This window comes from Oryctolagus cuniculus, chromosome 3 (assembly GCF_051225735.1).
Source record: "Oryctolagus cuniculus isolate XC-2025 breed Fujian yellow rabbit chromosome 3, ASM5122573v1, whole genome shotgun sequence".
Classification (NCBI taxonomy): Eukaryota; Metazoa; Chordata; class Mammalia; order Lagomorpha; family Leporidae; genus Oryctolagus; species Oryctolagus cuniculus.
Window position 1 is genome coordinate 65,172,799 of NC_142869.1, and position 23,366 is coordinate 65,196,164.

Sequence of the window (23,366 nt, forward strand, 5' to 3'; positions counted from 1 at the left end):
AAATTCTGAGTCATTTCGCACTCTCCTCTCTCTTTCAATCCCCATCCCACGCTGCCACATGTGTTGTGGGTCCATTCCCAAGACACCCCATTTTACTTCCTAAATTGTTCCCTTCCCTGCCCCGCTTGGTTCCTACCTCAATCCACTTGAACTACTATCACCTAGCACACTACCTACCGCAGACCCTAGTTTGTCCAACACTGGCTCTTCCTGTGTTCCCACACTGCAGCTGACCTTTTCAAAACACAGACCTGAGCATGTCAAGGCCCCTCCCTCTAAAGGAAACGAACGTTCTAGACAGGGCCAATATCCTGCTTAGCGTGCTCCAGTGAGACCGGCAGCCGGCGCTTCACTACAGTGGCATCCTGCAGTCCCTCAGCTTGCAATGTTCCCTCCTGACAAGAAGTCCTTTACACAGGGGACTCCGTTTGCCCTTCCTCCCTCCTTCAGTTCCTCATCCTTAAGATCTTTGCATGCGACTTCCTCCTCCAGGAAGCCTTCCCTAATCTTGACCAGAACAGTGAATGGCCCTACTCTAAGCTCTCATACTCGAAAAGATTCAATTTATTGAAAAAAATTCAATGTATTGAATTAGATCATTGGCTACAAAAGTTTGCTTCCTCTTTCAAAGTATTCTCTGGTGTTCTGCAGAATTTGCTGCTCCAGACTCTGTCCGAGCATTTTTAGAATCGGTAGGGGAGAACGTCACACCCGGACTCCAAGGAAGCAGCACCTTCCTAGGCAGTCCTGTGTATCCCCCCCCCCCCCCCCCCCGCTGGGGGGCTGCTGCTGCCTCACCAGTTTTCCAATACTGTGAGCAATAGCTGCTAGCCCAGCATTTACTTATCCTGTAAGGTACTGAGAGAGAGAAAGAGAGAGAGAGAGAGAGTGTGTGTGTGTGTGTGTGTGTGTGTGTGTTGAGGTTTCTCCTATTACGGTCAGATGCTTTAGAACAGCCGTTTTATGTACCTCTGAATCCTCAACACTTAACGCAGGGCCTTGTTATGTTTGGAATCACCCTGTAGCCCATCATCCAGTGATAGAGAGCATTTGTCGATTTCTCTGCTTGTAAGGCTGTTCCCTCATTTTGTATGACAAACTCTTACCTTGGTATAAAGGAGGCAGGATATAGTGTTACCTTCAACAATGTGGGCATACTTAATCTCTTTCTTTTACAGTTTCATTTGAAAAATGATACTTTTCTTAAAAGGTTGTTGGGAGGATTAAAAGAGTTCATGACTAAATTCTTCTCTTTTCCCATTGCCAGGTCATAGCTCTCCCATTCCTTAGGGAATCTTATCTCAGAATTAAATTTTTGGAATCTTTCCAATGCAGTTGGCTCTTCATCTCAGCCATCCAGTTTGTACCCTTTTATAAAAGGTCTTGATGACTCGGTACAAACTACAGGACAAACTATTTGCAAGTGTACAAGCCCTTCTTTCCTGTTTGCTAGAAAGGAGATCTTCCAGTAGTGGGATGGATTTGCATAGCTGCACAGGACTTCAAATACTTTCAACAGTAAACGCTGAAAAACAAAATGGTCAGATTTCCCTATCAAAACAGTTGAGCTGCTTGTTCATTTTCTTCTACATTTATAAAGTGCCTGGCTCACAGAACACACATCTTAGTTCTTACTTACATCCATCGTTCTAAGTTTATTGAGCTGTAACTAAAGATTTTATAATTCAGGACAAGCAACTCCACAGTGAATCAGCTTCCAGTATAATGGTACATTATTTTTATCAACTAGATACTATGGCCAACTTATTTTCTTTGCCTGTTGGTGTTGTCAGAGTTGAAGCGTAGCATATTAAACTTACACTCTTTAAAACTCATAAACATTTTATAAGAAAAAAAAAACATGAAAAATGCTTGCATACGGGTAAAACATGGTACAGGCCCTCGCTGAAGATTCCCTATTTCTTCTTGACCGTGTGCACAACTCTTGTTTTTCATCCCAGTTTTATTTGTTTTTTGTTTTGGCAGTTGAGTGGGAAACCTAACACCATCTAGGCAATATTTCAAATCTGAGCCAAATATAGCCCGCGAGGTTTTCACGGGCCCGGGGATCAGGGCCTCTGGAGAGTGTTCTCAGGTTTGAAAACTCTGCTTGTGTTGTTAGCCCCAGCTTTGAAATCAACCTCATTTGGCTTTCTCCTGGGGTGAGGTAAGCGCCGAGTCATCAAATGACCTTTTGTGACGTTCAGAGTGATAAAAGCCCCCAGCACTCTCCGGGTCTCCTCTGGGTTTTCTCGACCGGCTGGATGACGGCGATCGGCGCCTCTTCAGGTCCGACTCCTTTCACGCACACGCACACGCACACCCACCTCCACTCTCCTCAACCTTTGTCGGGCCCACCACGCTCCTCTCCTGCTGCGGTCTGGGACCACCAGGGCCAGTTTCGGGGTTTTCTTTCTCCCGCGAGACTTGGCAGAATAGGCGTTAAAGGAAAAGGAGGCAGGGGAAGAAGTCAGAGATGACTAGCGCTAAGGGTCCTAATTAACTGAAGCACGCCCCTGCGTGACAGCGAGCAGCGCAGGTCTGCGGCGGAGGCCACACAGACAAGCGACCCCGTACCAACCGCCCTGCCGGCCCTGCCCAACTGCCCGCCCTGGCTCGTCACGTGACGGGGGAGCGGCGCGCGCCGGCAGCGGCGCCGATTGGCTGGCGGTGGGAGCGCGGGGTTTGATGGGAAGGTGTTGGCTCGGCCCGGGGCTCTGTCAGTGGCGGCCGCTGCGTGCTGGAGAGGCAGGCTGCGTACGCGGTGGCGGCCGAGGCTGGCAGGGGTGGACGCCGGGGCTGGGCTGCACCCGCTTCTCGCAGGTAAAGCGCTCGACATGAGGGCATTTGTGAGGCCTTGGGCGGGGTGGGGGGGCGCGCTGAGGCTTGCCCGAGGAAATAAGCTCCCTGCTTGCCGGCTCGCCTCTCCCGGCGCTCCTGCCGCATGCCCCGTGGCCTAGGAGCTCTGAGGCGGTGTGTAGTCAGACTGGCGCGGGGGTGTGCGCCGACAGGGTCTCGCCGCCTAATTCCCTCGATTTCCCAGCACAGCGGCAGAGGTGGGTCTGGGGTGCTGGAGACCCCGGTCCTGCGGTCTCCGCCCCCAACCCAGGGGCTGTTCTCGGAGATTCAGAGCGGTGACTGGCTTGAGCCTCAGCTCTTTGGCCCGTCTGTAGGTGTGGGCAAAGATTCAAAAAGTCACAAAGGAGCAGATCCTGAGGTAAACTCTGCGCTTTGACTGTTGTGCCCATCTTGAATTTCTCGGACTTGTGCGGAGGAGGCACGAGTTGGACAGATCCGCGGGGACTGAAAACTGACAGAGTCACGCCGCCCAGCCCCGGCATGTGGGCGTGGATTGCGGGCCACTTCGCAGAAGCGGCCCTAGCACCATTGTCCTTACGGAGGGGCGCAGGGCGGCTTGAGGGGTGGGGCGGGAGGGCGAAGATGCGTAGGTGTCCCGGGCGTGGCCGAGGAAGGCAAGCAAACCTAACCAGCATCGGTCAGTTTCAGGCCTTGAAGGTCGTGTTTGCGCCGATCGAGAGCGCGCCGGGATTGGTGAACTCAGTTTTTGCTGATGGTGCGCGCACGGTTCTGAGCAGGACTTGTGACTCACCGAGTTTCGCATGTTCCGCTTTTCCCACGTAGCTTCTGGCGTGTGGTGCTGGTGTCTACTCTTTCCTCCTTTCTCTGTGGCCTGGGTCTCCCCAGTGTCAGGACTGACCCCGCTCAGCAGCGTTCCGGTGGTTGTGAGTAGGCCTGGTACCAGGCATACTCCTGTGTTCTAGCTGCAGGGAATGCTAATCCCTTGACCCCAGTTCTCTTAGGAGGACCCAGTTGATTTTTGAACACTTTGTATTAACCAGGAGTGGTGCGTTTGTAGTTAGATTTTTAAAAGTTCTTTGACATTTATTTAAATCACGTCTGTAATGCTGTTAATACATCTGTATAATGTCTATGTATTACTAACTTGAAAGAGAACATAAAAAGAGGAAGCAGTTACGGCTACCATAAAGGTGTCATTCTGTGTAAAAATCTTTCTAGTCAAAATTATTTTGATAGCATTTATTTTAGAATGAAAACAGACTCAACCATGAAAGCAACCATTTAATCATCGTGTAGTAAAAGTGCTTTTAGAGGTGTACTTCTTTTCATTGATTTTTAATTTTGGACAGTTTGTTTTGGAATATTTCAGAATTCCCATTTCAATTAGAATACTTGAGAGAGTTCAAGAGCAAATCATATTTAAAGTTAAATTGTATAATCCTCATACAGTATGTTTTGGAAGTAATTTGATGGTGATGAAATAGTTTATACTTAAGTTTGGAACAGGATTAATTAAGGCTAGAACTAAATTTCCATTGCTATTTTCTGAAAGACCTACTGGGTTATTTTAATGGAAGAGTCTGCAGAATATTTTACTTTTTTTTATTAGAGAAAATGATAGCAATGTAATTTCGTAAAAATATGATCTGTAATTTTATTTACAATTTAAAAAATATGAAGTAAGTGCTTTGTAAGAAGCTGGAAAGCTGCTTTAAGTACTACATGTGTTTTCTCATAATAGTATAATAATTGCTATGATTTATTAAGCACTTACTGTGTGTTGGATACTGTGCCAAGTGATACATACTTTCATTTAATACACCAATTATATAATGTGTAGATATTGTCACCATTTTATAAATGAGGTAACTGAGTAATAGAGAGTTTAAGTAATTTGCCCAAGATCACATAATCACCAGTATGAGATTGACCTATATTTTAAATACAGGTCTGTATTATTCCATTATATTAATGTTGCATGAAGTGAACTGAAGATTTAAGAAAAACATTTCTCAAGATTTTAAATTCTGATGCTCAAACCTGAGTGAATAGTAGTTGGTAGAAAGCATCAAAAAAAAGATGTTATTGTTAATTAAAAAACACATTTAAATGCACCCAACTCTTAAGATTTCATGCCAGATCCCATGTGATATCAAAGTGGGAAGACACTCTGTACATGCCATAGTAGAGTTCCTGGGAACAACCCATTTGAGGTTGAGCCATCTGTCCACTCGAGCACAAGCAAATTGATTTATGCTTCAGAGGGAAATGTAGGGTTATTTGACTCCCCTGTGTTTTCATGTACACGTATCTGAAAGGAGGCAGATCTGTTGAGAAAACAACAATGATCATAGATATAAAAACAAGTTGTGTTGAACAATTATGTATCAGGAACTGTTGAAACAGTTCAGAATTCATTATGTCATATATTTCAGAAGGTAAAGAGGGACCTTGACTATCTATCCCTTTTTTGCAGATGGAGAAATTGAGTAACAGAGAGGTTAGGTACCTTATTTTCCAAGGTTTCATAGTAAAGTGGCCACAGGAGTTTGAGTTAAGGTGTTTGGGTTGACAAGAGAGAATCATTAGTTGAAAATAGAAGACATGTGAAATTAAAGCTAAAGAAATATTTAATTTTGTTATGTTTTCATGCCTGTTGTAAAGTTCCACTCGTTACATGTACATTATAATCAATCAGCTTCTTTAGCAAATACCCAAATTTGATCGAAAAATTGCTGGAACAATAAAGGTTGACTATTTCTTTGGTTATGAATAGGAAAGCATGGATATGGCATTTTAGGACTATCACCCTAATGTTGTTTTAGAGCACTGATTTAAAAGCACAATCCCTTGCTTCAAAGAATCTTTGAAGCTAAGCCCTGATTGTTTCATTAACATCAAAACAATTCTCCAAGCAAGTAATTGATGTCAAAATTAGTATTAATTGTGATATTATGCATGTATTTCATGTTGTGCTTATTTTAAGAGTGACATGCAGTAAACAAATAAGGACAACACTTGTAGACTTCTAGTACTTATTCTGCCTCTATCTGGAACTACATGATTTTGGCAGTCATTTAGCTTCTCTTTAATGGAGATTTAAACATTCACATTTAATCAGATAAAGGAATTGGTTTACATGATACATTGTACTTAACACTGTCTCTTGTGTTTATAACTCCCTTTCCACTTCAGTAGTTCTGTTTACCAACTCTTTGAGAATATCATAGGTATTTTCATATATATAACTATTCCAATCTAATCTATATGAATCAGACTTCATTTCTGATTTTGTGTTACTCAAAATAAATGATTGATTTTTAGGAAAAAAAAAGATCTACCCCTGCCACCTAATGTTTTTAGGACCTTAGCAAATTACTCCACTTCTCTGGCTTCATGTTACTCATTTGTAATATGGGGGGGAAAGTAATATCTAAATGATAGAATTCATGTAAAGCATTTGTTTTAGGGCAAGCTAGAGATTAAATGAATGATACTGGTTTTGTTATTAATTTCATATATTGAAAATTCAGTCAAGTGTGTGATGGCTACAAACTTAATTTGGAGGCATATAATTCTTTTATAAAAATGTGGTCGATTGAGTACCAAACGCTGTAGTAGATACCATACACCAGTTCCAAAATAGTGTAATGATGTATACTTTGAATATACCAAGTTGAGTGGTTCCTCTGAATATCAGCCCCCTCACCTTTCTTTTCCTTTTCCTTTTTTTTTTTTTTTTAAGATTTATTTTTATTTATTTGAAAGAGTCACAGAGAGAGGTAGAGACAGAGAGAGAGAGAGGTCCTCCATCTGCTGGTTCACTCCCCATATGGCCGCAACGGCCGGAGCTGAGCTGATTCGAAGTCAGGAGCCAGGAGCTTCTTCCAGGTATCCCACGTGGGTGCAGAGGCCCAGGGATTTGGGCCATCTGCTTTCCCAGGCCTTAGCAGAGAGCTGGATCAGAAGATGAGCAGCTGGGACTTGAACCGGCGCCCATATGGGATGCTGGCGCTTCAGGCCAGGGCTTTAACCCACTGTGACACAGCACTGGCCCCAGGCCCCTAAACTTTCTTGGTTATTATTTTTAGCACCTTAGGAAGGTTGAGAGGGGCCAGTGCTATGGTGCAGTGGGTTAACACCCTGGCCTGAAGCGCTGGCATCCCATATGGGAGCCAGTTCAAGACACATCTGCTCCACTTCCTGTCCAGCTCTCTGCTATGGCCCGGGAAAGCAGTAGAAGATGGTCCAAGCCCTTGGACCCTGCACCGATGTGGGAGACCCGGAAGAAGCTCAAGGCTCCTGGCTTCGGATTGGCACAGCTCCGGTCGTTGTGGCAATTTGGGGAGTGAACCATTGGATGGAAGACTCTCTCTCTCTCTTTCTTTCTCTCTCTCCCTGCATCTCCTCTCTCAGTATAACTCTGACTTTCAAATAAATAAATAAATCTTTAAAAAAAAAAAGAATGTTGAGATTTATTTAATGTCTTGACTCAAATTTACACTTTAGTTCATTAAAGTTCTTGGATTTCCTAGAACCACATTTTAGAAATTTGAGTACTGAGGTAATATTAAGAGTTAATAATATTTGGATTATAACTTACATTGGCTTGTGACATTCATTATATTTATCAATTTTATAGATACTTTGTCCTTAAAAATGACTTTGTAAGTAAGAGTATCATAGTTAGACACTCTGTTACTTTTGTAAGAAACTCCAATATACATATGCCTTATGCTAAATTCTCTATATAAATAGTGTTGCAGGTGAATGTTCTTATTGAGTACTGGTATTTTGTAATTATATTTGTAGTTAAAAAAACGTGAGTAGATACTTTTTTTTGATGGGGGGCAGTGAAGTAGTTCCACACATTGGCAAGTACAAGCTGTAATCTGGTAAAAATATGTCACTTTAAAAGTATACTTTTAATATTTCAATTTAAAAATAAATTATATAATTATTGAAGATAAATTGATTTAGAGTATAATATTGTCTACTACAAAACATTGTAGAGTCATAGAAAAACACCTAAAGATATATAGCTTGCTGACATGAAGATCAACTAGCCGGGGGGACTTAGACAAAATTTCAGAGAGAAATGCTTATCGGGGTATCGGACTGCAGTGTTTAGTAATAGGGAGCAGCAGTCTGAAGATAGCAGGGCTTTTTAAATTCAAGTTTATCCTGATTTATTGGGTTAATCACTCTTTTCATTTATTTATTTTTTTTAATCTGTAAGATGTTAATATTGAAGGCTAAACTGTGAAAAGGGGTTGATATTAACAGTAATTTACAGAAAAGAAAGTCAAGGCTCAAAATCATTAAATGACTTACTTAAGATCACAGGTAACCTTGTAACCCTTATTTTCTTATTCAAAATTCAGTTGGCTTTGATATTATTCTAAACATTGTAAAACATCCATAATTCCAAATAACTAGCTTACTTGGGAGACAGATGAATGGCAGAAATAGTTATTCAAAGTAGATTGAATGAGGCCCCAGTGCTGTGCTGCACTAATCCTCCGCTTGTGGCGCCGGCATCCCATATGGGCGCCAGTTCTAGTCCTGGTTGCTCCTCTTCCAGTCCAGCTCTCTGCCATGGCCTGGGAAAGCAGTGGAGGATGGCACAAGTGCTTGGGCCCGTACACCCGCATGGGAGACCAGGAGGAGGCTCTTGGCTCCTGGCTTCGGATTGGCGGAGCTCCGGCCGTTGCAGCCATTTGGGGAGTGAACCAACGGAAGGAAGACCTTTCTCTCTCTCTGTCTCTCACTGTCTGTAACTCTTACCTGTCAGATAAATAAAATCTTTAAAAAAAAATAAAGTAGATTGAATGAAAGTTGTATAATAAAGCTTCCATTACAAGAACAACATAGGGAAGCTACTTTAAAAAATAGAAAATTGCAAAGTGGTATGAATATATACTTCAAAAATTCTTTGTCATTTAAAAAGTCTTTCCAGCTTTATTTCCACTTTTAAGTATGTTCTCACTATGAAGAAACAATTTATTAAAGATATATTTATTTTTATTGGAAAGGCAGAGTTACAGAGAGATCGATCTTTCATTCATTGGTTCACTCCCCAAATGGCTTCAGTGGCCATGGCTGAGTCAGGCTAAAGCCAGGAGCCAGAAGCTTCTTCCAGGTCTCCCACATGGGTACAGAAGCCCTGGAACTTGGGACATTTTCTGCTGTTTCTCCCAAGCTATTGTAGGTTGCTAGGTTGGAAGTGGAGCAGCTGGGACATGAACTGGTGCCCATGGAGGATGCCAGTGATAATCTCATCATGTTCTGTGGCTTAATCTGCTATGCTTCAGTGCTGGCCCCAAAGAAATAATCTTCAAAACGTGGCATACATCCCGATGATTGAATTTAAATTCCACATAATTAGCGTATAAAGAAATTAATATTTTGTAGTATTTTTAGGTAATATTGTACTATCTAAATTTTAGAGTGGGTATGTTGTATGTTTAACTTAACATTTAAAAATACTTGCTCTATTTCTAGCTGTGATTTCTTTTGGACAGTTGGTGATATTTGCCATTGTGCCCAATTTCTATGAGTAAAAGATGGGTGGATTATTTTCTCGATGGAGGGTAAGTTATTTTTCTTTACCATCTAGCTAGTTCTTAAGTTTAATGTAAAAGTATTATATAATGGTGCCTATAAAAGTTTCCTTTGTGGTAGCCTTCAGTAGTAGTTTAATACTATCTTTCACTTTGCTTAATTTCTTTTTTCTTCTCTCTGAATTGCTTTTTTTACTTGGATTTTATTTTAAAAGTTCTATTTGCACTATAGAGATCTGTTTATTTGACTAAGTTGTTTCACTTTGACTTAGGACATTTATTTCTGCTTTCATGTGTTTTTGCGCAAATGTTTTCTTGTTTTCTTCTCATATTGCTTAAATTTCAAACTTACTTGAAAGGTGGTAGAAATTAAATATTCTGCAACATACTTGAAGTTTTTGTTTTAAAGATTTACTTATTTGTTTGCAAGACAGAGTTATAGATCAAGTGAGAGAGAGACACACACAGAGAAAGAAAGCAAGATCTTCCATCTGCTGGTTTACCCCCTAAATGGCCAACAGCAGGGGCTGGCTAGGCTGGAAGCCAGGAACCTGGAACTCCATTCAGGTCTGCCACATGGGTGGCAGGGTCCAAGTACTTGGGCCATCTTCCACTGCTTTTCCAGGCCATTAAGTAGGGAGCTGGATTAGAAGTGGAACAGCCAGGACTCAGATTGGCACTGACATGGGATGTTGGTGTTGCAGGCCATTGCTTAACACTCAGTGCCACAACACTGGCCTCTACACTTAAATTTTTTAAAGACTGTTTTTCTTTTTACTTAAAACTTGTCACAAATATTTACTAAAATCATACTAAATACACTTTTAGGAATTAGAGGTTAAACAAAATTCAAAATGCAGTTTGATTTTATTGGCTAAGTCTTTAGAGGAAATATCTCAATTTTAGAGCTAGAAAATATAAATGTAAGAGGTGATAATATAACCTAGGACAAATTGTTTATTTTTTGCTTCTATATTATTACAATAGAGTCTAGCAATACTTGGTACAAAATTTAGTGTTTTTTAAAATATGTATTTATTTATTTGAAAGGCAGAGTTACAGAGAGGTAGAAGCAGAGAGAGAGGGAAAGAGAGAGAGAACTGTCTTCCATCCACTGGTTCACTCCCCAGATGGCTGCAACTGCTGGAGCTGTGCTGATCTGAAGCCAGGAACGAGGAGCTTCTTCTGGGTCTCCCATGAGGGTCCAGAGCCCAAGGACTTGGGCCATCTTCTGCTTTCCCAGGCCATAGCATAGGGCTGGATCGGAAGTGGAGCAGCCAGGACTTGAACCAGTGCCCATATGGGATGCCGGCACTACAGGTGGTGGCTTTACCCGCTGTGCCACAGCACTGGCCCCTTAGTTTTTGAACTGTTGGTAGAACAGCATTATTTTGGATTAGCATTATATCGACCCTGCCTTTTTTTTCCCCTTTATTTTTTAAATTGCTAGATAAAATTATTTAGAAGTATGTGTTTGTTTTAAGGAATGGTTAAATCCAGGAAATTAAAAGATGTATTATCTCAAATAGTTATCAGTTTTATGGTAAGAACACTTGACATACAAGAATGCATCATCATTAGCTGCAGTCACCATGGGGTATAATAGATATTTTGAACTTACTCTTCCTATCTAACTCTAATTTCATATTCTTCAACAACCCTCTCCCTCAAATTCCCCAGCCTCTGGTAACCACTATTCTACTCTTTAATTCCATGAGATGAGTTCTTTTGGATTTCACATATGAATGAGGTGACTCCCCGTATAAAAATCTTATGATAGTTTTGTCTAAATATCAGATTTATCTGTTCTGTTCTCTTTTTACTAGGTTAAACTGTATGAAATTGCCAATATTTAAGTACTTATAAAAATGGCAATCACATACAGTTCAACCTAATGTTAACAGCTCTTCTGGGAACTACAAAGAGCTGATATTCATTACCCTCTTGGATTGTTGAGTATGTAATTGGTAAATATTTTCTTAAGTATTATAAGAGCCATTTTGACTGGTTTTGGTTCTAGATGGTATTAAAAAAAACTTTGGCAAACAAACTTTGCTATAATGAAGTATTCTGAGATGCCTTTAAAAACCTGATCTTCAAAAAGGTACTTAGGAATTCAGAATGAAAGTAAGCTATTGATTTTGACCCCTAGAGTCATAAGTGAACTTTTAGCATCAGACCATCTTTAGTCTGTGAGTTTTTTAGTATGAATTCTCTGGAATAATAATATCTAAGAACATTTTTCTTGGAGCAAAATTGTTTCTTTGAAAGTATGCTCTATTGAGGTGTAGAATGGGAAGAGTTGAGCTATCAGGGTTGAAAGTCTGGGACTAAAGAAATTAAATAAATGCTTGTTTCTTTAATCTTATGAGGTTATATTTGTAATTATAATTTTTATTTAAATCATTATAAACAGGAATACATGTTATATAGCGTTTGCAAAAACAATATTTGATTAAAATGTTCTTTTATGACTATGTAAATAAAAATTTTTCTTTTTGTTTGTAGTAATAAGTTTTAATGCTGTCTCATTTCTGTTTCCATAACAGACAAAACCTTCAACTGTAGAAGTGCTAGAAAGTATAGATAAGGTATGTTCTTTGTTGAAGTATTCATTTTAATTCATTTTAACTATTAAATATTATTTTAGTATGTATAATTGTAGAGACTAAATCTGGGATGGGAATTTAGAGATGACATGGAGTAAATCTGAGAACTTTAATGTTACATGATCTCAAAAAAATCCAGTCTATCAGTGACTTAAGTCTGCATCAAGTAATAGAATCTGTAAGAATAAAATTAGATTAACAGTATGAAATCAGTATTACAGATAGGATACAATAATTATAAGAGTGTTCAATAATTTTTAAGTCTACAAAATTTACACAGTTTTTATATTACCATCAAAAGTAATTATTTCTCAGGAATATTAAAAGTGGTAAATAGACAAGAATCTACTATGGATCACTTTCAATTTTTCTTCTTTTTTTTTTTTAAGATTTATTTGAAAGGCATAGTTGGAGAGGGAGAGTAAGAGGTGGGGAGAGAGAGGTCTTTCATCTGCTGGTTCACTTCACAAATGGCCATAAGCTGAAGCCAGAAGCCCAAACTCCATTTGGGACTCCCATGTGGGTGGTAGGGACCCAAATACTTGGGCCATCTTTTGATCCTTTCCCAGTCACATTAGCAAGGGAGCTGGATTGGAAGTGGAGCAACCAGTACTTGAATTGGCATTTATATGGGATGCCGGCATCATAGGTGGCAGCTTAACCCACTGAGCCACAACACTGGCTGGCCCCATTAATTTTTATTTTTTAAAGATTTATTTATTTATTTGAGAGGCAGAATTATAGATGAGAGGTACAAAGAGAGAGAGAGGAGAGAGAGAGAGAGAGTGAGAGAAAGAAAGAAAGAGAAAGAAAGAAATCTTCCATCCACTGATTTATTCCCCAAATAGCTGCAATGACCAGAGCTGTGCCAACCTGAAGCCACGAGCCAGGAGCTTCTTCCAGGTCTCCCATGTTGGGTACAGGGGCTCAAGGATTGAGGTCATCTTCCATTGCTTTCCCAGAGTATTTAGCAAGGAGCTAGATCAGAAGTGGAGCAGCCAGAACTCAAACTGGTACCCATATGGGATGCTGGAGCCACAGGCAGAGGCTTAACCTACTATGCCACAGCACCAGTCGCCATATTTTATAATTACCAATGTTTTTTAGGTCTCATTCTAAGAGAATCATTAGTTGTTTGATTAAATCAGTATTATTTATTGATGCCAATTTCACTTCTCTAATCTTTGCCTCTTTAATAGGTTAAAAGTAGTAATTTTGCATTTTAAACAGTGATTTGGCAGAGTAAGCATTTAAAAATTTTAGCTTCATTTTTAGTTTTTCATATTATGTTCTATTTAAAATTATTAGAATATTATATTTCATTGAGTTTTAAGAGTTCTTTCTATATAACCTTCCATGTTAAGAATTTTTAGCATTTTTTAAATGATGTTTAAGATTTATTAATGTGAAATAATTTTCTCTTAACAGGAAATTCAAGCATTGGAAGAATTTAGGGAAAAAAATCAGAGATTACAAAAATTATGGGTTGGAAGATTAATTCTTTATTCTTCAGTTCTCTATCTGTTTACATGCTTAATTGTGTACTTGTGGTATCTTCCTGATGAATTTACAGCAAGACTTGCCATGACACTCCCATTTTTTGCATTTCCATTGATGTAAGTATATTGTTCTTTAAGTAGACTTTTTCTTTTCTTGATCAGATAGCTTTAATATATTCAGCTTTGATATATTCATATGATATATGTTTTTATTATTAGATGGAAATGTCTCAGACTGAAAAGCTGAACTTTGTGCAGTTTGAAAAATGTATCTTTAATAGAACAGTTGTTTTAAGCCTTTATTTGTAATTCAACATATCTGAGGACTATCATCCAGAGTTATTAGTAATGATGGCTCTATATGACAATATTCTGTGATTTTCTGTTAGATGGGAACATTGAGTGTGAAATGGTGGGGAATAATGGTAAAGGAGAGTTATTTATTTATTTATTTATTTTTAAGATTTATTTTATTTTACAGAGTTACAGAGAGAGGTAGAGACAAAGACAGAGAGAGAGAGAGAGAGAGAGAGAGGTCTATCTGCTGGTTCACTCCTCAAATGGCCACAAGGGCTGGAGCTGAGCCAATCCGAAGCCAGGATCCAGGAGCCAGAAGCCAGGAGCTTCTTCCAGGTCTCCCACGTGGGTACAGGCGCCCAAGGACTTGGGCCATCTTCTGCTGCCCTCCCAGGTACATTAACAGGAAGCTCGATTGGAAGTGGAGCAACCAGGGATTCATACTGGTGCCCATATGGGATGCCGGCTCTACAGGCCAGGGCTTTAACCTGTTGTGCCACAGAGCCGACCCATACAGGAGAATTTGTAAAATGAACAGAACAATTGCCCAAATGGTTCTAGATATATTCCATTCATTGGAACTCTTCTCCATTGACCTTTATTATGAAAGTATAATATAGCACCTTACAGGAGGTGTTTTGATTGAGAATTTTTTAAAAAGATTTTACTTATTTATTTGGGAGGTAGAATTACAGAGGGAGGGAGAGACAGACGGAGGTCTTCCATCCGCCAGCTCCCTCCCCAAATGGCCGCAAAGGCTGGAGCTTGGCTCTTCTAGGTCTCCCTTGCAGGTGCAGGGGCCCAAACATTTGGGCCATCCTCTGCTGCTTTTCCAGGCCATATTAGAGAGCTGGATTGGAAGAGCAGCAGCTGGAACATGAATGGCACCCATATGGGATACTGGCGCTGCAGGCAGAGGCTTAGCCAACTATGCCTCAGTGCTGGCCCCTTGATTGAGAATTTTGAGATATGATTGAATACAAAATTTGTTTATCAAATCAACAAACATTTATGGATAACTGATTATGTAGACATTGGATTATAATGGGGTATGGTACAGAAAAATAAAATGGCTAACTGTAGTTGTTAGACTGCATACATTATGTAATAAGTATGATAAATATTATGAAAAAGTTATGGGAACATTTGATACAGGTCACAACCTAGCTTAGGGTGGAAATAACACTCAAGGAAGAGCCTCTGTATTATTTTTTCCATTGCTGCCATGAATTTAGTAACTTAAAACAACACCTATTAAATCATAGTTCTGCAGGTCAGAAGTTCATTTGGCTTTGCATTGTTCTCTGCTTAGAGTATCATGGGCCTAAGTCAAGGTATCAGCAGCCTGGGATCTTATCTGGAGTCTTTTTTATTTTTTAAAGGTTTATTCATTTATTTGAAAAATAGACATCTACTAGTTAATTTCCCAAATGGCTGCAACAGCCAGGCCTGGGCCAGGCTGAAGCCAGGAGCTGGGAACACCATACTAGTCTCTTTTTAAAAAAGATTTTATTTGAAAGGCAGAGTTAGAGAGAGAGAGAGAAATCATCCATTCACTGGTTCATTCCTCAAAAGCTGGGGTTGGGTTAGGCCAAAGTCAGGAGACAGGAGCTTCTTCCTCATCTCTCATCTCATGAGTGCAGGGGCCAAAAGACATGGGCCATCTTAGCTGCTTTCGCAGGCACATTAAGCAGGGAGCTGGATTCAACGTAGAGCAACACATATTAAAACCCACTCTCTAGGCCGGTGCCATGGCTCACTTGGCTAATCCCCCGCCTGTGGCGCCGGCACCCTGGGTTCTAGTCCCGGTTTGGGTGCCGGATTCTGTCCCGGTTGCTCCTCTTCCAGTCCAGCTCTCTGCTGTGGCCTGGGAGTGCAGTGGAGGATGGCCCAAGCTTTTGGGCCCTGCACCCCATGGGAGACCAGGAAGAAGCTCCTGGCTCCTGGATTCGGATCGGCGTAGCTCGGACTGTAGCGGCCATTTTGGGGGGGTGAACCAACGGAAAAGGAAGACCTTTCTCTCTCTCACTGTCTAACTCTGTCAAAAAAAACCCAAAAAAAACCAAAAAAAAAACACACACACACTCTGATAAGGGATGCTGGAGTACGAAGCAGCAGCATAACCCCTGACTCCCAGTGTGGAGTCTTTGAAGGGAATCTGCTTTCAGGCTCAACCAGGTTGTTGGCCAGTTTCTGCTGCAAGTCTGACTTTGTCTTCTGCTTGTAGCTAGGAGAAAGCTCTGCTTATAAGAACTTAAGTGAATTATATTTGATCCACCAGGATAATCTCCTTATTTTAAAATAAACTGAGTAATGACCTTAATTACCTCTGCAAAGTTCCTTCACAGCAGTATGTGGATTACTGTTTGATTGTGTAACCAGAGCATGGAAATCTTTGTGATAGGGGAAGGATATCTTTAGAATTCTGTCTACCACAAACTCTCTGAGGAAGCAGTGTTTGTGTTTGAGAACTGAAAGATGAGTATGGGTATCTAGGGTGGTATGACATGGTGTTTTAGGTAGAAGAGCTGTATTCTTTTGAAGGCCCCATGGTAGGCTAGAGCATGGTCAGTGTAAACAATGGGAAGAAGGCCAAAGACTTGATCATAGAGATAAAACTGGGTAGCTGATAGGGATATTTCACGTGGGCCTTATAGTATGTAATAAGGATTTTAGATTTCATTCTAAGAGTAGTAGGAAGCCATTGTAGCCACTGAGGCTATAACTTGACAGCAATAAATGGATCTGGAGCATGAGTTAGAAGGGTGTTATAATTGTCTAGGGGAGAAATGATGGGTGGTGATTTGTACTTGAGTGATAAGTTTGAAGAGAAGCAGATGGACTGATGAAATAGATGGATTGAAGAGATTTAGGAGATAGAATTGAAGTTACATGGAGAGGCTTCGGTGGTGAATGGACATGGGCTAAGGGGGAGGAATCCTTATCAAGGATAAAACTTAAGTTTGTGGTTTGGGAAATTTGGCTGGTGGTAGTGTCACCTAACCAAATAGGGAGCACTGTGAGGAGGAGCAAGTTTAGTGACCCACCATTTGCCTGTGTGCTTTTCAGATGGAGCTGCCAAGTAGGTGGTTATGTTTGAATATGAAGATCACAGGAGAAATCTGAATGGGAGATACAACTTTAGTGTTTGGTACCTTATAAACGTTAATTGAAGTCATCTTCTCTTCATATATTAAATATTAGGCATCTGCCCTGTGTTAGTTATTAGCTAGACACTAATGATAGAGAAAGTAGTGATAAAGTCTCCGCTTTCATGGAGCTTACATTCTGCTAGGGTGGGAAGACAAAAAATAGAGACAGGCAAAACAAAGACATAGTTAGAGAGAGAGGGAGAGACAAGTGCAGTGGAGATGGATGGTTTTGGAAGACCCCTTTTGAAGAGGTGGTTTTTGATTTCAGAACTGAAGTATGAGGAAGAACCAGGTGGAAAGAATTAGATTTATGAACGATTATTTATATATAATAGAGCATTGATCTACAGAGAGATGTATAGAAGGATCATCCTCAAAATATTAAGAGTAATTCTTTCTAGGTGGTAGAATCTTAGTTATTTCTTGCCATATACTTTTTTGCTGTTTGAATTTTTTTGGTATCAATGTGTTCTTTGTATCCTAAAATCAAAAATACAATAATTGAGGGAGTATCTTTCTAAGAGAACATAAAATGCAAAGGCTGTGAAGTAGGAGAGAGTATGACTTATTTAAGAACCAAAAAAATAGATATATCTGAATGTGTGACGGAGAGGAGGAAGTGATAAGAGAGAGGTAAGCTTGTAGAATCAGGCAGGATCCACCTCATGGAGGCTCAGGGTTAGAAGTTTGAAGTTGGGAGAAATGGGAGGTTTGTAAAGTCTTAGTGGAAGAGAAGCATGATGAGATTCAAGTTAAGAGTGTCTCATACTGCCTTTGGAGATTGGGTAAGAAGAGAACAAGAGTAGAAACAGGTAGGAGTTGTTATTGAAGTTTAATCTAAAGATGACTGCCCAGTGATACTTGAAGTAATACTGATAGAATTTGATGGGAGTTAAGGGAAAAGGAGGAATCAAGGGTGATATTTAAATTTTTGATTTGGGATTTTGTGGCAGTAGGATCTTTTTCTTTAGGATTACTGTAGTAAAAGAGATTGTGTTTCTTTTGTCTTCAGTGCAGAACTTTCTGTTTTTTAGATTTATTTATTTGAAAGGCAGAGTTACATGGGGGGTGGGTTGGGGGGGCAGAGAGAAGTCTTCCATCCACTGATTCACTCCCCAAATGGCTGCAATAGCCAGGGCTGGGCCAGGCTGAAGTCAGGAGCCAGGAGCTTCTTCCAGGTCTCCTACATGTGTGCAAGAGCCCAAGAACTTGGGCCATCCTCTGCTGCTTTCCCAGGTGCATTAGGGAACTAGATCAGAAGTAGAACAGCCAGGACTTGAACAAGTGCCCATGTGGGATGACGGTGTTGTAGGCGGTGGCTTAACTCCCTATGCCACAAGGCTGGCTCCCAAGGATATTTTCAAATTGAAATTCATGAACTCATAAACTTTTAAATTTATGTGTATGAATTTGAACATACATTGTTCAAATACGAGAGCTCAACTTACATACTAAATACTGTGATTGTCTGCTAATTTCTTTATTTTCTTTCTTTGTAAAATCTTTTAGCATGCTTTTTATCCCAGGAATGATAGTGGATTTTATAACACTGAATCCCTTTCCCTTGTTTTCTTTTTACTTTTCATAAAGAATGGAGAAAAGAAATTTAGAAAGGGAAAAAAATGGTTGATTTTTATATTTTTTAATAAAGATTTATTTATTTATTTGAAAGACTTACAAAGAGAGTGGGAGAGACACACACAGAGAGATCTTCCATCTGCTGGTTCATTCCTCAAATGTCTACAATGGCCCAGGGCTGGGGCAGGCTAAAGCCAGGGGCCAGGAACAACTTCTAGGTCTCCTGGGTGGTTGCCATGAGCCCAAATACTTGGGTCATCTTCCACTGCCTTTCCCAAGGCCATTAGCAGGGAGCTGTATTGGAAATGGAATAGCTGGGACTTGAACTGGTGGTACCTATATGGGATGTTGGCATTGCAGGCGGTAGCTTTACCCACTGTGCCACAATGCTGGCCCCAATTATGCATTTGTAAATACAGTCAACCCTCTGTATCTTTTGCATCCATGGCTTCAACCAAATGCACATTGAAAACATTAAAAAAAGTCTGTACCTGTGATGTACCTTTTTTCCTGTCATTACTCAATACAGTGTAGCAATTATTTACCTACCATTTACATTTTCTTAAGTATCATAAGTAGAGATGGTTTGAAGAATGTGGGAAGATGTACATAGGTTATATGTAAATATGTGTCTTTATATAAGGGATTTGAGAATCTGTGGATTTTGGTGTCTGAGGGGGATCCTGGAACCAATCCCCCATGAATACCAAGGGATAACTATCTGGAAAAAAATCCACAAAATGACTTCACATCAATTTCAATATAGGAATTGATTTTGTGATTATAAACGATTTGAACCTAGTTGCAGTATCCAATAGGGTGCCCATTCTGATGGTTATCCAGAAATTGTGGTTCACTAGATTTGCTGTTATGACCCATAAGAACTTTTTTTTTGGCAAAAATACCATATACTGTTTGTTTTTTTTTTTTTTTTTTTTTTTTTTTTTTTTTTTTCTTATTTTTTTGACAGGCAGAGTGGACAGTGTGAGAGAGAGAGACAGAGAGAAAGGTCTTCCTTTTGCCGTTGGTTTACCCTCCAATGGCCGCCGCGGCCGGCGCGCTGCAGCCGGCGCACTGCGCTGATCCGATGGCAGGAGCCAGGTGCTTTTCTTGGTCTCCCATGGGGTGCAGGGCCCAAGCACCTGGGCCATCCTCCACTGCACTCCCTGGCCACAGCAGAGAGCTGGCCTGGAAGAGGGGCAACCGGGACAGAATCTGGCGCCCCGACCGGGACTAGAACCTGGTGTGCCGGCGCCGCTAGGCGGAGGATTAGCCTAGTGAGCCGCGGCGCCGGCCACTGTTTGTTTTTTAAAAGTGTAAAAGTTTCGGGGGCTGGCGCTGTGGTGCAGCGGGTTAATGCCCTAGCCCGAAGCCCATATGGGCGCCGGTTCAAGACCCGGCTGCTCCACTTCAATCCAGCTCTCTGCTATGGCCTGGGAAAGCAGTGGAAGATGAGACCTCTCTCTCTCTCTCTCTCTCTCTCCCTCTCCCCCCTCTCCTTGTGTAACTCTGACTTTCAAATAAATAAATAAATCTTAAAAAAAAGTATAGAAGTTTCATTTCTTAAACATATAATTTCTTCAGTTGAATCTTTCCACTGTTTTGCGTATGAAGCTGTATTAACCTTGCTGTGTCCCTCTGACTATTCTGCATCACCTGCATCTAATATTTCTTGGCTTGTTAAGCTTCGCAGCCACTTCTCACTTTGTTCGTTCATCTTGTGACCCTCATTCTCAGCTGTTGCAGTTTCTATTTCAGTGAGCTCTTCACTTTTGAAAGCATAGGCTAGTTATCCAACAAAGAATAGAATTGTGTTCTGATAGATGACAATCAAGAAAGCATGAAATAAAATGCAACGATGTGAAGCTGGCTTTGTGGTAAATAGAACTCACCACAATGCATTTTCTTTTATGTGTGTAATGTGAGCTATTGCCTGGACTTTTTTTCTTTTGAAACAGTTTTGAGTATTAGACTAAGATTTACATCAAAGAATTGGAAGCAGAAGGAATAGTAAAATATGTTGTTTTACTCTTCACTTTCTGCATTGATCATATCTTAGAAATGTACCTAAATCTGTAGAAAATGATGTTTACTGCTGCATTCCCAGTTTCCCATATCTTTTTATTAGAGAGATTATGAATCAGTCCTGAGCATAAATTATATAATCACAACTATTCCAAAATTATCCTTATGGTAGAATATCAATAGTCCATGTAAGATGCTTTCAGATTTTATAACATCTTCTGGATATAATATGGAAAAACTTGTGATTACATTTATTTTTCAGCCTTTCAGACTAAATAGGATATTTATATCTAATAGTTTTAGCTGTTACTGAAACTTAAATTTATAATCAAAATATCCAGTTATTTTGTGGGAATCATTAAGACTTCGCGCTACAGTGAGAAGAGGTTTGGGTTACAGTTATAATTTTGTGTTTTTGTTTTATACTGGTAGATATGCATCACTTTGAGAGTTGATTCATTTTCTAGCTGAACAACCATTAACTTTTATCTCTACTATTCTTTTTTTAAAAAATTTATTTTATTTATTTAAAAGACAGTTACAGAGAGAGGTAGAGACAGAGAGGTCTTCCATATACTGGTTCATTCCCTAGATGGCTACAATGGCTGGAGGTGAGCTGATTCTGAGCCAGGAGCCAGGAGCCAGGAGCTTCCTCTGGGTTGCCCCTGTGGGTGCAGGGGCCCAATGACTTGGGCCAGCCTCTGCTGCTTTCCCAGGTGCATTAGCAGGGAGTAGGATCAGAAGTGGAGTGGCTGGGACTTGAACTGGTACCCACATGGGATGCCGGCACTGCAGGCCAGGGCTTTAAACCACTGTTAATTTAATAAAAATAAAGAGTGGAGGGGAGAGATCTTATCCATGTGGGCATCCCAGTTGGTGTCTTAACTGCTATGTTTGTCCACTGTCCTTTGCCTCTTGTAATAGAGTTGGAGGGAAGAAATTTAAACAAGGGAATTGAGATATGTTCCCATTTCCTTTCTTTTCTTGTATTTAAATTAAAAGCCATTTAAGCATATGGCTTTTATCTTAACACAAATTTCATGCTTCCTTCCCTTTTTCCCTCAGCTATCATATAATAGATACTTCCTCAGTTCAGCTAGAAATTTGACAAACAAAATTTATAGCCTTTTGAGGAGAAGCTAATTATTTGTTTCATGATAATCTAATGAGAATGCAAAGTATCTTTCATGAATTACAGTTGGTTCTTAAAGGAGATGTTTTCTGTGACATCTTTATGCTTTAGGAGAATTTTTGCTCTTGGTTATGGTAGGTAAGAAAATCATTTTATAAGCATCCCATGCTTGATAGATATTTTATAGAATTCTGAACTTAAAAGAATTATGAAATAAGGATTATTGTCTATAAATAGCACTAATTTTGCTACCTCCTTTTGGATTTTCTTTTTTTAATCTTGATTATTAGCTAATAACTTCAGGACCATGCTAAATTGTAGAGAAAATAGTGAACATCCTTGCTAGGTTTTTTTTTTTTTTTTTTGGGGGGGGAATGCTCCTAATGTATTATTCTGACTTTTGAGTTTAGGCATGTTTGATCATATTAAGGAATTTTGTGTCTATTTTATTTAGTTTATTGATTTACATATATTTGATTGTATTAAATAATTTTGTGATTATTTATTTAGTTTTTTAAAAATTTATTTATTTTAAAAGAGTTATATAGAGAGAGAGGGGGAGAGAGAGAGAGAGAGAGATCTTCCATTCTCTGGTTCACTCCCAGATAGCCACAATTGCCAAAGCTAAGCCAGGCTGAAGCCAGGAGCCAGGAGTTTCTGGGTTTCCCACAGGGGTGGCAGGGGCCCAAGCACTTGGGTCACCTGCTGTTTTTCCAACGCTGTTAGCAGAAAGCTGGATCAGAAGTGGAAGCAGCCTGGACACAAACTGGCACCCATGTGGGATGCTGGTATTGAAGATGGTGGCTTTACCTGCTATGCCACAGTGCCGACCCCTTTATTTAGTTTTTTTAATCAAGAAAGTTTACTGAATTTTATTAAATACTGTTTCATTATCTGTGGAGATAGGCATAAGATTGCACAGCTAACATGTTTTGAAACAATAATGCTGTGGTTTGAATGTATCCCTCAAAAAGCATGTTTTGGAAACTTAATCCCCAAAGTGAAGAGTGTTGGGAGGTGGGATCAAGGCATGAGGGTGGAGTTAATAGATTAATGCCATTACTGGAGTAGGTTCATTTTAAATCAAAAGTTTGTCCTGCCTTTTGTACTCTCTTGTCCGCAACTTCGCCATTGAATAATGTACAAGAAAACCCTCACTAGATGCTGGTACCTTGATACTGAACATTATGTCCAGAACCATGAGAATACATTTCTATTTTATATGAATTACCTAGTCAGGTATTCTTTTATAACAGTACAAAATGGACTAAAACAGAAAATTGATAATAGAAGTGAGGTTGTTGCTGTGACAAACTCCTAAAAATGTGAAGCATCTTTGGAATTAGGAAATGGATAGGGACAGGAGTAGTGTTGAAGTGAATATTGGAGAAAGCCTCTATTGCTATGAACAGAACATCCAGGATTGTTCTGGTAGAGAAGATAACAGCTGTAGGGAAAGTCTAAAACTTTTTATTTTTTTCTCATTAAACTTTCTTTTAAAAGATTTATTTTATTTATTTGAAAGAGTTACAGAGAGAGCTAGAGACAGAGAGAGAGGTCTTCTGTCTGCTGGTTCACTCCCCAGATGGCCGCAACGGCCGGAGCTGTGCCAATCTGAAGCCAGGAGCCAGAAGCTTCCTCCGGGTCTCCCACATGGGTGCAGGGACCCAAGGACTTGGACCATCTTTTAC

General features: G+C 40.1%; 1 protein-coding gene across 14 annotated transcripts in view; it reads left to right on the forward strand.

Annotated features, from left to right (window-relative positions):
* The first annotated feature begins 2,244 nt into the window (after positions 1–2,244).
* LNPK (lunapark, ER junction formation factor) overlaps positions 2,245–23,366 on the forward strand; it is a 105,109-nt gene continuing 83,987 nt past the window's right edge. For 3 of the 14 annotated variants that reach the window (XR_011387247.2, XM_008258775.5, XM_008258773.4), the window contains exons 1-4: positions 2,245–2,823; positions 9,325–9,413; positions 11,933–11,974; positions 13,421–13,608. Coding sequence is in view for 4 of the 14 variants with exons in the window: in XM_008258775.5 (XP_008256997.2) it covers positions 9,387–9,413; positions 11,933–11,974; positions 13,421–13,608 (257 nt within the window). In the remaining 10 variants the exon portion in view is untranslated. The remainder of the gene's footprint in view (positions 2,824–9,324; positions 9,414–11,932; positions 11,975–13,420; positions 13,609–23,366) is intronic. The other 11 variants (XR_011387249.2, XM_070070656.2, XM_002712301.5 and 8 more) reach the window with 5 other exon arrangements.